Below are 15,983 nucleotides of genomic sequence, written 5' to 3'. Positions count from 1 at the left end.
GGAAAATGCAACTTTATGAAATCAAATTTCCACATTTTTTTTCGATTTTCTCAAAAACGACTCAAACTATTTTGATTAATGTCGATATGTCAATTTACAATTAAATGATCTTTGATCTTACCTAAATTGAAATAGTCTGATAGAGCTTAAATGCCGAATTTTTGCAATATCTTTCTATTAAGTTTTGATGATTTTGAATGAAATAACTAATCATCCCGTATTTTTACTAGTATTAAAAATATGAAAGTAAATAAGGAGATAAGAGGATAATATTTTCTTCCTGCTTGATAATACGTTTATGGAAGTGAAAATAGTAATACAGACGTATTATATACTGATGGAAAGCCAAAGATTTTCGAGAAAAAAAATTATTTTACATATATAGGCGTATAAGATAATGAAGAATGATGAAAAATGCCTAAAAGGCCTGTTCTAAACACTTTCAATCTGCTTGGCGCTTGTATAATTTATTTTCTGTATTTATGTCACAATAATTTTTAAATAGTCAGTTTTTTGGATAATTGATGATGACAGGATGATTGCCTCCATGAAAGCACCCATAGTAGTTTCAGCAATTATTCCATAACACGTTAGCATTGAATAAATGGTTACGAGTAGAATATAAATTTTGGTAAACTTTCGTAAAAGAAAAATATTTAAATTTTGCAACGTGAAATATTATTAAAATTCTAAGAAGTAAGTCAATTATCTACTGAAAAGCTAACTTGAAGAATTCCTTAGGGAAAGTATTACTGCAGTAAAAATAATAATTTAGAAATATCAGTTCTGAAACAAGCCAGGATTAATTTAATAAATTAATTAAATTCAAAGCAGGTAGATAAGTGAAGGTTGTCTGATGTGCGTTCCAGACTAGATTTGGTTAAGTTATTTTTTCATCATTTTATAAACTTTTTTTATTTGTTTTAACCCTGGAGATGGTGACCAAAACGTTGATTTGAAAAGACCTAAACTTAGTGTTTTGTTTTTTTAAGTCATGTTGTATGAAATTCTGAACAATTTATAATTATGAAAAATATTATATTTTAATTCAATAAAGGCAGTAATTATAAATGCCTGTATTGAATGCAGTATTATAGAGTAAATATTTTCTAAAATTGAATTCTTAAAACAGAAAATCCATGAGCACCTGCCCACAAAGAAGCTTCCTACACTCTGTCATGAAGGTAAAATCAATTCAAACATTTAAACACTAATTACATAATTTATTGATATACGAGGAAGCCATGTACGAGAAGGGAGCAATTGAAATATCACTTAAAAGATATATAACAAAAGAGGGTTTGAAGAAAAAAAAATAACCTGCAATCTACTGATAGTAATATCAAGATTTATACATCTTGGAGGGATGCTGGAGTAGTGATAAGATTAAGAAGGGTGGGGATGGTAGATATAGTGAGCAGTGGTGGTGTTTAGTCCAGTCAGTTCTTGTCCCTTGTGCAGGCAACATGGTCTACCACCAGGAGGCTATCGTGGTGAGTGTCAAAGTGATGTGATTGTGTTGTTCACTAAATGTTGTGCATTATATCACTCTATGTGCTGGAGTAAAATTATGTGCTATTTATCCTGTTCACTAATTAAGATACTTTACATACTATAATTGTACCTACATTGTATCAGCTATACGGAATTTGGGGGAGGTATATGGTGAAATAATACTAAACACGTTTAAAATTCCTTAATCACGATTAAGTCCCGACGTTGACATGAGAATGACTGTAAGTCAAAAAATAACAAATTTTTGTTCATTCATTGTACATAAATGCGAATATTCGGGCTTTTGACGCTTAAAAACTGATAGTCAGCCCATGCTATAGAGGTTTCCCAAGTCAATATTACTTAAAAAAGTTAAAACAAAAACTGATTTCCTTAAATTGCTCAAGAAGAAGAATACAACAATAGATATTCTAGTATAATTAAAATAAAAATTATAACAGCAAAATTAAAATGTATATTATGTATATTACAACTTTAGTAACTCACAAACTAAGTTTCACATCCACCATCCGAAAATCCCCGTTACTTAATTTTTTTATTAGATCTTCAAACCCCTACTATTATTATTTATTATTTTTAAACTCGCAGATATTTGATTTATTCGATTTAAATATACTTATCATCGACAACTGAAATGTTTTAGTAGAAAAAAAAAATCGAAAAATTATTTTTTTTTTTCATCAGACAATACTTTGGTTCAATTAGGAAAAAAAAATGTTACTACTTCTGAAAAATGTATTGTACCAGTGGGCGTGTACTCATTTACTTACAATGATATAAAAAGTCGGCCATTATTTATTATACAAGGTTTAATAATAAAAACGTAAATAATATAAACGTTATAACGTTAATTATCGTTTATTAGAAGCAATTGAGTGATTCGTTTTTACGCCCGATTTCAAATGAAGATAACTTAGCAGTTTGTGAATCCCTTTTGAGCTGACTAACATCGACAGCTGTGATGCAATTAAAGTAATAATGACAATAGGACAAGTTAAAAACCAAAACAGTATAAAATTGCGTGTCCACCTCTATTTGGGTTGACACTTGTGCACTGTTTAATTAATATTTACGGAAACAGGTATTGGATCGATTTCCGTCGTTTTAACGTTATCATAAGGGGATGTGAACAATAAATCATTTTATGCTAAAGAGGGGTTTGTGGTAAATCAGATTCGAAAAATTGAGATATAAAACATATCGACACATCAAGTAAATCATGCTGCTGAATAAAAGATGGGTTCATAATTGATTGAATCCAAGAAATTGAATGTATAATTCCATGTTAATTAACATATACTTTTAATATTTTTATTTTCACTTGGTTTAAATATAACCTCTTCGTTTCCTGGGAGCATTAATTAAATATAAATTAATTTCCCTTTTTACTCAAATCGATTTCCTGTTTAAGGTTTCCGTAGGAAAATTGTATTCAATTCATTCGATAATTAATTAAATAATTAAATCTGTATCACTACAACTCATGAAGGGTCAGGGGTTCAGTACTTTGTAAGGAGGTACTGTTACTAGGCTAACGGTTGTGCAAGGAGGTGATTAGGTCAGAATCACGCTCGACCGCCAGATTTTACCCAATTAAGGAGACTGGGTGGACCCCAGGAGGGCTTCAATTTTCTGCCAAGCCGGATTCGAACTCGGGTCCGTGGAGTTAGTAGCCACGGGCCTTATCCCGCGGCTACTCGCACCCCAATAATTAATTGTATATCTTTAATTCGTTAAGAATCATAGGGAAACTTTTTTCTGTTTCGAGTTTGGACAGGTTGCTAGGGGGCTGCTATTACTTTTCTGTAAGCTAAGGGTTCTAAGCTTTCCAGGAAACTGTCTTGTGACAGAAAAGTACTGAAAAAGTGGGTGACTGTTCTTTCAAGAAGTGATGATATAACTAATAGAGATCACCTACATTTCCACAAAAGTACTACAGTTATTTTCTCTTCTGTTCTTATCTAGTACTTGACCTTTAAATTTACAAAAATATTTTGAGAGCAATTTTTTTATTGTATATTTAATTCTTCACCAGAAAATTTGTATATATAAAACAAGATAAATTTACCTAAAAATTATGTAATATTGCTAATGAATACAAAGCAGACTATTTTCAACAATCCTGGATTAACCTGGAGCAATAGAGATTACATGGTGGAAAACCATTTATAACCCAAATAATAATGGAAAATATACATACATATAAGCCAAGCGGTCATAATTAAACATTCCTCTGTAGTATTTATTCAGGAAAATTATTTGTAATAAAAATTAAGATCTAAGTTTAAAAATAATATGCGTGGCAAACATGCGGGCCGATAGAAATACCAGTTCTTACATGATTTTTTTTACTGGAGTTGAAAAATATTGCGATGTTTGGAACGTGCTGATAGCCAAATAATCCTGCTGTTTTGGATTGTTCGCAAGGAAAAGGCACGCCCTCGTTTGCTGATTTTTGAAGGCAACTCATCAAAAGCGATAACCCGAAAACAATTTATTTAAAATGTAATAACCCACATTCCTCAGTGAATTTTTTATGTACACTGAAATTAAATCATCGTAGTATTGGCCGAATACCAACAGGATTAGGAAGCGAAACTAATATCTTGGCTCTTCGGGAAACCCATTATCATAACATTTGTTGATAAAACTGAAGTTTACAGTGTTGTTTTGATGAAGCTTCGAGTTTATGGTAGGTTATATAGCCGTTCGGAGACGTAAAAACAGCAAAAAAGATTCTCAATAAAAATTTATGTCGGACAGTTGCAGACAAAATAAAATTAGTTGTTGGTAATTTAAGTAAATCAAACCAATTATATGCCATTATTACAGTTTAGTTCTAGAATTTATATTTTTTATTTTTAAAATAAAATACTGTAGCAATTAATCATATTTCTGGGTGTTTTATTAACTTTTTTTCCATATGGCCACTACTTGGCTTGAAAAAAATTGTATATATTATATGTGTTACGTTTTCTATAGTTTTTAGCGTAGCGTATAGTTACTTTTTAACAACCTTACAAACTTTAGAGACCACAGTAGAAAATCCCTCTCTACATTAATATCTTTGGAACAAATCCATTTCAAATTAGAACCGAACCTTTTCCTCTGTTAGAAGTGGCACTATTCAAGGAATGCTGCAATATGAATATTAAATATGTGATGGATATGTTGGCGAGTGTTCTTTGTGTTGCATCGCGGTACTCAACTGAACAATACAGCCTTGAATGGACAAATATCGAACTATTTTTCTGCTGGTTTCGGACTGTATATAATGTATCATATTTCATTAACAAGTGTTTCTAGTAAAATAGAAATCTTCGTTTTAAGTTTTAATAACTCGTAATGTAAAAATAGAATTAATGAGATATCAATTTCTTTACAGTTGCTCATATCTCTAACAATATATACCGGGAAAAAGTGTTATATATACATACATATACCGGGGAAGAACATTTGTCTATATTCTACAAAAGTTACTCTACATACCTATTCTTAGAGAATATATTTAAGGTTTGATGTACTATCTCAAAACCGTATTTAGAAACACAATATACGGATCCAACAATAAGTTGGAACTTTAAGTTATAACATTATTCGATTTATACCTAAGTGATTTATTTCCATAATGTTTTATCTTAAAGATTCACGTGAAAAGGTATAATTTTTTGCATGAAATTTTTATCTTCAGTAGACCTTAACAAAAGCCATTATTTAAGACTCAAGTTACATTAAGTTAACAATTGAAACACTTGTGATTAAATTTAAATATTTAAAAAAATACCAAATCTCAGGATTTTTAATTTTTACTTTTTTGCAAAAAATTGTTATTAAATTAAAAGTGCGAAAAAGACTTCAATTTAGATTACAATTTAAATTACATTTATAAAGAATCAGGGGCCTCTTGAGCCTAATTTTATATATAATTAATTTTATTATTTACTTTATTTTACAATTACTTTTTTTTTTATTTTCAAATCTCTTCATTTTTATATATGGTTACAGAATACAAATATATAATACAATACATTTTATATATATATATATATACATATACATACAAATTACATTGTTTTTTTTTTCATAACCCCTATTTCTGAATTTCATTTATGGTTTTTAGCATGAATATATATATTCTGGTCCTGCACTGTTTCCTTCTTCTGTAGTGGCCTACATTTTAAGGAGTTTTTGACTTGTATTTGTGTTGTAGTGGGCGTTCTTCGAATTTTATAATGTGTTGGAGCATTGGTTTTGAAATTTAAACTTTCTGGTAATACAGAAACATCAAATTACATTGCATTTTATGATTATATTTTATATCTAATGTTATATTTCGTATGTATGAGAATATAGAAAAAAATTCTTCAAATGAATAATTTTAAATTACTAGAACACCTTGGTCTGTTGTTAATTATAAAAACGAATACATAAATGTAATTAAAATTTCGCCCTTTCATATTATTCTTATATGAATGTAAGCCCTTCTTATATAGTAACTATAATAATTAAATAATTTTTTTAACAACATTTATATCTAATAGGTCTATTAATTACTAAACAAATATTGAGAGTATAAATAACAGTTTAGTGTAATATAACAATTAGAAGCAAAACCATTTAGGTTCTTTGGTAGGGAATTTTTTTTCTCTTTAATAATTGATAGAGGGAATAAGATAGTAATAATTTTACTAATAAAATCTAGTTATTAAAAGAATAATATAGAAAGTTCAACTTATATTCTCATAAAAAAATTATGATAGAAAATAAATTTTAAGTAGATTTTATTAGTTATATTTATAATTAACAAGAGATGCAAGTTAAATTGTTTATAGTTTAAAATTACAATCCATTAAAAAAATTGTTACCCTATTCTTATCATCATATGAAACATAATATTAGAAATAAATAAATAATAAATTTAATCATTATATGTTAAATACGGATGGAATATTTATATTTTATTGAAGGTGGATAGACGAAATAAATGTAAAAGGGAGATGAATGAATTTCCTGAACTTATTGTATGAGTTATTTAATAAATAATAGAAAGGACCCTTTTTAGTAAATTTTCAACTACTAATTAGAAATAAGAGGGGAAAAATTTAACAGAGGAACGGAAATCGTGAATATGTACCATACTTAAGAGTAATTAGGCTACAGGTTTTGACTATCATCAATTGGTTAGAAACTGATTTAATGATTTGTTTCCCTTTCAAGAGGATGTTGAAAAAGGAAATTGATGAACTGAAAAATTACAAGCTTCAATTTGAGATTATACTATTTGCAGCGTTGTGTCATCGGCGCTTAGACCGCCACGAGACCGATCAATGAAGAAATTATCTCGAAGTAAGTTGGATAAGAGGTTTTCTAATAGTGATAGGACATGGCGTGTCAAAAGAACACCTTATCAATGATACCTGCATTAGGAACTTGGATCTTCAGCGGAGATATGGTGGCTTCAGCTGACTTCCACTGATCTTTGCCGTGTTCACGAGATCAGGGCAACAATCCAGTCGATCCTCTGATAATCCAGATGACATCCCGCCGTATTTCTATCCGAAAATCCGAGTAGTTATCGTATCCACGGGCTTGGGCGCAGACTTTTTCTTTTTTATTGTATTTCTTTTCAGCATAACATTGACTAGAATTATTAAAAAATAATGAAAAATTCCGGAGTCCATTTTGACGTCATAACAATGGGGAAATCTTTGCCAATTATTTAACTATTCAAGTTGTTCTAGGAAGAGGACGTAACAAAGAATCACACTGATTTTAGCAAACCGTTATTGGGTTATAATGTTTTTCTTAAATTTCACTCCGAATAACACATTATCACTCAATAACCTTGCAGTATTAAATGCGATAGAAAGCGATAATATTTGGAAATTTTGTGTAATTTTTGTTTGAATGAAAAGATGTATTATTTGATTTCTTCTTAGCTTTATATATTTATTTTGTTGTCAATTGATTATTAATTATATTATAATGTATAATGGTTAAAAGACATTTTTTTTTTCTCTTTTTCAATTTTTTTCAACCAGAATATCTCAAATCTTTCAAATAACGGCTAACAACTCACTGTTGGTGAATTGTGGTTTTACACTGGTTAGTTATTTATCGCTGTTTAAGAGACTCAAAGCTTTGTGATTTGAAATTTCTAATTGCATTCTGACAATTTATTTCTGCCTCTTGTAGATTTTTTGATCATTTCCATTATTTTATTATTAACTGAGACTTAACTTTATTCCATTTTGAAAGTATGTATTAAAACTTATGATGTTAAAAAGAACGAGAACAAAATGGTCCAATTTGGAATGATGTATTGATTGGTATTAAGATGTATAAAAACGGAAAAGATTTAGTTCGTTAGCGCTCGATCCATAAATAATTACTGGCTTAAAATAAAAGATTTTGTTATCGTATAGTTATTTTTCTTTTTAACTTTATATCATTGAAATGAATAAATTAATTTTCCATGATAGTTCGATGGTAGTTAGGACTAATGTCATATTTTCGAAAGGAATATGCACGAAAGAAAGAAGTATAAAACGTTTATACGAATTGGGCAAACATTTCTATTTCTTCTTCCAAGATAAATATAATTATTCTTCAGACAACTCGAGAGTAAATTACAGGTACTATGGGTAGTAAATTACAGCATCGTCCAAAATTATCATCTAAAATTTCTGATGAAAAATTTACATCAGAATTATATCATTCAGCATGTAAGTCCCTTTATGATAAAGACAATTATATTTATCAGTGCAATGCCCGATTATGCTTATCATTGACAATTTACCACCCGTCCTGTTGTAAAATCCTTATCCGGTCCAATATGAATTTTATTATTCTTAAATTATTTTTTTAAATAATAAGCTATTGTTGTTACAGAATAAAGCTATTATTACGCAACGCTTTGCAAAACATTCTTTAATATTTCAGTTTGTGGTTTGTTATGTCGTTAAGATTAATGAGTTACCACAAAAAAAAATTGAAGATGGTGTCAGCATTTTTTTTAATCACCCACTCAATGTCATTTATTATTCTTTTATTTAATTAGTGAGAGAAAAATTGTAAGGTAAAAAAACAAAAAAGAAGATAAAGGAAAGACTAAAACTACAGTCATGATGTTATTAGAAAATGCGTATCTGGTTCCTGTGAGTTCCTTCAAATTACTCACCAATCCAGACACCTTTAGGATTACAAACAAAATGTTGTATATCTCACAACAATAGTCTAAAAAATTCTAGGGCTGTGGATGTGAAATGTGCTATCAGTGTATTTTTGTGATCATAGAATGAAATCAAAATCGCTATAAGGATTATCCAACTAAAAGAAATAAAATACAAAACCTGCAGTTTGTATTCATTGAGCACTCGTAAAAGAAAATTCGCTACAGCCTAATTTACAATCAAGTGCTGCACACTGATTTAACTTTGTAATTTATTAAATTAATTAGAATAATAAAAGATAAGTATATTTATTTGCTTTGTTCTATATCAATTGATTGTTATTTATTTGTCAACTCCATTTTGATTTCCAATATTTACTACTATGCCGTTGTATTTTAATAAATAAAAATATCATAAAAAAAAATCGGAATTAGCCTGGAGGTTTTATTCTTTTATTTTCTTTCTAATGAATGAAATAATTAACGCCAGAATTTCACTGATTTTTAAACTAAAAAACCAGTTTGACCTTTTGCATATTATTTAACCAAAAACAAGACGAACTATTAATAGAACCTGCTTAAATCTAAACATTTCCATAAACGAAATGCTTTCTCCAACTTTCATAAATTCCTGAAATAGGTTCAATTTGTAATTGACATATCTTTCTAGAACAGGTTCTTAACATTTTTTTTCTAGCACAACTTAGTCTGTATCCAAGCTCAGAATAATATTTGGAAATTAATAATATGGAAATCATATATAAAAATTGTATGTTTTTTTTAAATTTGTATAAAGTACTTATCATTTTCACCAAATCAAAAGGTGTTACCAAATAGGCTAAAGCGAAAAAAATGGAAAATTTTAATAAAAGGATCCGTAAGGCAATAGTTAATTCATCTCACGCTTGGTTTGAAATGAAAAAAACATATTTAAAACAAATTTCTATTGACCAAGCGTAAGATTAAAAAGATATTGCTTACCAATCTTTTTTACAAAAATCTCTATTCTTCGTAGACAAATATTTTGGATATCATTAAGCATTATTGACCGCCGTAATAGAGAAATTTTTATTTTATAATAATTAAATTTGTTAATCTTTTATTTAAGATGTAACTGATTATTTGTTTCTGTTTTTTTAAAATAATTGAATTAAAGAAAGGAAATGTGGCTTCATTTATATATAATTGATTTTGATAATGGAATTCAAATTCAGTCACTTATACTGTGAAAACAAGATTTCTTAAAAATCTTCATCAATTTATTATAGTAATATAAAGTACACTTATATTCTTTGCATATTATATTTCCAACCATTTCTATAAATTGAATAAAATCCATTATAAAAATGTTCTCAAGCAAGAAAAAATATCATTATGTAATTTTCTAATATGCAACATTTTGAATATTCATAATGAATATTATTCATATTAATAATTGTTTAGGAAACTTACCAACTCAGTAATATTGTAATTATAACTTTGAAAAATATATTAATAAATTTTATTATAAACCTCGCTCTGTAAATATTTTGGAATTTTTAATTAAAAGTGTAAAAGCTTGTTGTAATTTCTCCTTAATACTTTCAACCATAAAATGCTCAACTTAAAAATCCAAGGTATGAGATAAGTGGTAATATGCCAAAAATAAAGTTATGGATTCAAAGAGTAGTAGTCTAGGATTCAAAATAACTTATTTTGAGAAAAGTTTACAAGAACTATTCCGTTTTTTACTCATTACCAATGGTTTTGATTACTTGTAAAAATAATTCACAGCGGCTTTGGTGGAGAAAGTGGAATATAAGATTTCTTATGTCTGAATAATTTTAGGGGAACCTGGTTGCTTTATGCTAATAGGATATACTGCTTTGCACATAGTTTTTTCCCTTTGGCATTTAAGTAAATTTCTACTTTCGAATAGTGAATATCTTCAGTTCTTAGAATAAAAAGTAAAAATTATAAATAAATACGACGTTTTTATTTTTTTTATTATTTTATTTTATTTTTTTTACGTTTTTCTTTTTCTTCCAAATGATATGAATCGATTGGTGTACAATAAAAGTGAAAAAAAAGTATACTATTCTGATTTACAAACTAAAAAGGTTTAATTTTTTTCATAATTTGTTTTCTACCTGTGAATTCAAGGACGTTAGTAGCTTTGAACCTTCCGCCCCTGACAGGGGACATTTAAAAAAAAAATAGCACGTATATCGGTCCAGTAATTCGAAAACCTATAATGGACAAAGATTGTACTATTCCCTTTTATGTAAATACTAGCTGACCTGGCAATGGTTCGCTATTGCTATATTTGATGTATATAGATTTAGTGAACCCAGTTGATAGTTTGATATAAATTTATGTATTTAGTTAAATTAAGCATACAAGTATACTTCATTATTATGATTGCTACTCTATAGCATGTATTGGTTGTTTTTACAATCTCATGAAACAAAGGTTGAAATAAATGGCATATCGGTTGGTATCATCGATATATGCTGTAAATTTGAGGATTATATTTAATGAATAAAATCGATTGTTTCTTAAAGTTTATTATATTTTTTTTAGTTAAAATTAAACATATTGAAATACTTTATTATTATGTTTTGGTAACTTAAATTGAACCAATACACGCAATCATAATTTTAAAATAAATATTGGCGACTTCAACACTACTCAACCAATCTACACCATACTTAGCAGTGGTTTAAGTAAAGATAATAATATGTAACATTAAGATTTAGTAACATAAATAGTTTTGAAACAAAAACTCTCACTGTGCTTCAATATTTGTACTATATCCAAACAACTGAGACTGATTGGAATATCAAAGAATGGTAAAATATTTTTTAGGAGTAAAAAAAAGTACACTAATTCATTTTATTATATTTAACTCCCAATTTTCTTCAAAATATTTTTGCTTCGGGACTTCGAGGATAATTATCTTTAAGCCTTCCCATGGCGAAATGGAACATTTTGTTAAAAAAATGCACGTAAACAGGCCGAATGACATATGGAATTGTGGTAAACGATTTTTTATTAGTGAAAATTAGTATTTTAAAAAAAAAATACTAGTAAATCGGTTCAGTAATTCAAAAGTTTATAGTGGACAAATTTAGAAAAACATCCCACGTAAATCGGTCCAGTAATAACTAAGTCCCTTAAATACGAATTTTTAGAAAGGTCGGAAAATATTTTTTTTTTCTAAATTTCCAACCTACTTTACTCTGACCCTTAGGCTTAATTCTTTTCATAACTTTTCTTTTCTACTCAAAAATCTCGGGATTTTATCATCAACCTTTCCACTGCGAAATGGAACATTTAGCAAAAAAACCCACGTAAATCGGTCCAGTAATAAAGTTTATCGAGGACAAAGATTCGACAGCTCTCTTTTATATAGAGAGAGATATATTTCCTTAAGGTAGATAACCTACAAATCTGTATTGCTAAAAAGCAGGAAAGGGTGGAAATAAATATATAGATTTAAAATTTTAATATGTTCGATTTAAAAGAAAATACTCTGTGAGCATTTTTTTTTTTTATTTGAAAATTCATATGGGAATTAAAAGTTCTCTTCAAATTTTGTTTTGAATATGTAAATAAGAAACTGGTTTGTTATGAAAATAAACTAAAAAACCATTCAATTTCACAACACTGTTATTTCACAGAACATTCTGTGCAAAGGATTAATTCTAGGAATTATTAGTATTGTGAGGAACTTTTATTAAGAAGCTACGAAATTATTTTTAACAAAAATATTCTTTTACATATAACAATCATGGTCGCTTCAATCAGTTAGCTAACACATTATACATTAATTAATAACAACTAATACATCCATCAAACTAGAAACAAAATTTACCAAAAAATCTGCAAGAAAAAAATCACTACATCTCTTTTCTCACACCTGATTATTTAGGGAAATCTTATTGGACTCTCTTCTTCTTATATCCAATGTATATAGAAACCTCCACACATTTCTTTATAAAAATTATGTAAACAAAATTATTTTTAACTTTTATATATTTCTATAACAAATTTTCATATTTATTGATTATAACAATATCCGTTATTATTGTATGTAATTAATTCGTTTTCAATCTATTAATATAAAAATATCTACATAATAATTACGAGTATTTAGGGTATTTTTATAGTTAATGATTTTATTAATATTTTTATTATGTATTTAGGTTCAAATATTTGTTTACTTTTTTTGTCATATTTGAACTATTCAGTATATTGAGTTTTAGTTAAATATTTTTTGCATTTTCAGCAGTAATATTATATAGTTTTTATTTGTATGGTATGTTTCACTTCTGGCAAAGGTAACAACTCTTGAAACATAGATTTAATTTTTTTCTCCTTATTTATCTACTAATAAATGTATTGACCTCAATTATTTTAAGAAAAATACAACGTAGTTAGTTGCCAAATATTAGATGACAGATGGGGCTGTCACACCGTCATAGCGCAAACAAACAGGTTTGCCACGTGAAAATTCTGAAATGATTTCTGTTTTTGTTTTTTTTTCAAATCAATATTTCTATTAAATTACCTGTTGATAATCTTCCATAATATCTCTATAATTATAGAAAATAAATCTGACAGACTCATTACTGTTTCCCACATTTACCGAGAACCTTGTAGACATTTTTTTCTTTTTTTGATTCCTCTAAAACAGAAAATAGACATGAATTAATATAAGCATTATGTGAAGAGAATATAAATCAGATTAAATACTACCTTATACTACCGCGGGTATTTGAAGGTCTTAGTGAAATACTTATCTATGTATTGAGATGTTCGCTCTGTGGTAATTCTTACTATAATATCTGGAGATGAGGGGTCTCTGAAAGATGCAGGCATAAATACGTATAAAGCCTAAATAAGAGATTTTTTTTTTATTTAAAAATTGTAATTCGGTCATTTATATCTCAATGTCTTCAAAAAGTTCTATTTACTTTTTAGATGTTTTTTAAAAGGCATAAAAAAATTATGTATTTAATTAGGCCAAAAGGCCGAGAGTAAATCAATTTTCATCTAAAAACAAACTTTTTTTTGTTTAATTTACAACTATATTAATTAAAATATACTAGTACATTTACATTTTGAAATATAGTTCAATGGCATGATACAGATTTGTATAAAATCTACCAATTAACAAGATTAAAATGTCTCGGAACTATATTCTTTTCAGACCACTAGAAAAATTATCGGGAATAAAAGAAGAAACAAGGTTAGAAACAACTAGGTTTGGGTAAGGGAATTTATCCTGGAAGGATTGATGTCTGGTTCTGCCCAAATCGTCTACATATGGAACATAGAGGTCATTATGGGTGATTTCGTTTGCGACAAAGTTTGGAGCATTCATGATTTTAAAAATAAACAATTACTAGTAAATTCCAAGCGAAGAATGGACCTTCAGTTAATTTCATAATTTATTATAAATATACCATATAATTTTAAAAGTCATACCTGAGTCGAGAGTTAGCTCTGTGGGTTCTTGAGCTCTCTGTGGTCCACCCAACCTCATGAAGTGGGTACCCTTAATTGGGTAAAAATCTGGTGGTCGAGCGTGATTCTGACTATATCAACTCCTTTGACAACCGTTGGTCTAGTAACAGCACTTCCTTAAAAAAATACTGAAACGACTGCCCCTGTAGCGGTACAGATTTAATTTTGCTTATTTAATGCCTGAGTATAATATAGAATTAAATTATAAGAATGAACAACACAATCTTAAATTTATGAGTTTAGTTTCAAAAAACAAAATGCATATCTAAAATGTTAATTTTCTAAATAATAAAGCATATTTGGTCTCCTTGAAGCTCAATATAAAAGAGAAATTTTTCTTTACAGATTTTTGCCCTTGTCAACTAATTATTTTTTAAGTGGTAAAATATCAGTATTAGAAAATAAAAAATATTAATGAAACGATCGCTTGACCTTAGTTTATTTTTTAAAATGGTCATATAAAAGGTCTCTATAATGTTTCTATTCCTCTATTCTATAAAAGGCCTCTATAATGTTTCTATTCCTCTATTCTAAGCCCTCCTAATGTTTCTTAAGTAACGTTATCAATTATGCTCAGTATTATCATTCCTTTTGTAAGTACGAATAACCACAGGAGCAGAGCGAATCAAGTAGGGGGCCCTATTTTGTAAAAATTCCTTGAAAAAAAATTTAAAAAACAGTTTCAAGGAAACTCAATTAGTTATTGAGTAACTTAAAGGCAATAAATTTAACGTTTGTTTTTAGTTTTTGTTTTTTTTACCTAGTCACTTATTTCCAAAGTCTTTAAGATATTAAGAGCTTCATTAAAACTATACTTTACCAAGCATTTAAAAGAGTTGAAGGACATGTGTAGTTTCGATGTATATAAGTTTTTATATTACTTATTGTAATACATCTTCATCACGATTCTACCTACTAAAAGCCCCTCTGATTTTAACCATCATCCCCAATATTTTAAGATATTAAGATATTTCAAGACCTGGGAACTTTTGGTATCCGGTGGCTTATGCCGGAATTAGTATGTTTATAGCTTAATCCGTACTTCGTACATTAAAATATTGAATGTAAAGAACGAAAAAAATTATTCTAAAAAAATAATACTGATTAATCTTGGTGATTAAACCTCTTTAATCACCTCAACCTCGCTATTTTGATTATATCATATGAAACAAAAAATTAGGATCTTAGATATATATATATTTTTTTTTTTTTTCTGGGCCGCCCATAGCTCAGTGGTTAAGACACAGTCTTACCAATTTGATGTCTATTGGCGGAGCCGGTTCGAATCCGGCCTGGGACTTTTTTTCATTGAGTGGCGGTCCCACAAAATGAAGAACTTTGATCCCCAACCATGGTTAGGCAGTATAGGACTCCAATGGGAGTCTTGTTTTTTTTCTTGGCCAAAAAAAAAAATAAAAACTATTTTTTTTCTTCTATTTTGAAGAGCATTGTGAATAACAAAGACGTCATCATTGATTTTAGGGCCGTGCCACGAATTAATAGGTTTAGCAACTGCAATCAATCATTACAATGAAGATTTCCCCTGTCATTCTCCATGTCCCACAAGTTATAGCCAAACTAGAATAAGAAAACACTTGTATATGATTTGTTTAAGTATTTTTCAATATTTTGAAGGGGTTTTGTATTTTCTTGTTGAGATAATTTTATCGAATTAAAAAAAACATTCGACCTTCTACACGGCATGTAATCTATCCCGGGGAAGTCCGATGCACCCATGTGTCAGGCCCAGATCAGTATTAAGAAATAAAATCAAACACATTTTATG

General features: G+C 28.5%; 1 protein-coding gene across 2 annotated transcripts in view; it reads left to right on the top strand.

Moving 5' to 3' along the window:
- Positions 1–1,409: 1,409 nt before the first annotated feature.
- LOC106686806 (cationic amino acid transporter 2) overlaps positions 1,410–15,983 on the top strand; it is a 104,070-nt gene continuing 89,496 nt past the window's right edge. For both annotated transcript variants that reach the window (XM_014430338.2, XM_014430339.2), the window contains exon 1: positions 1,410–1,493. In XM_014430338.2, coding sequence (XP_014285824.1) covers positions 1,467–1,493 — 27 coding nt within the window. In that variant the 5' untranslated portion in view covers positions 1,410–1,466. The remainder of the gene's footprint in view (positions 1,494–15,983) is intronic.

The sequence above is a fragment of the Halyomorpha halys genome, unplaced genomic scaffold, assembly GCF_000696795.3.
Source record: "Halyomorpha halys isolate HHAL.00 unplaced genomic scaffold, Hhal_1.1 Scaffold878.1, whole genome shotgun sequence".
Lineage (NCBI taxonomy): Eukaryota > Metazoa > Arthropoda > Insecta > Hemiptera > Pentatomidae > Halyomorpha > Halyomorpha halys.
This window is presented reverse-complemented; position numbering and strand designations above follow the sequence as displayed.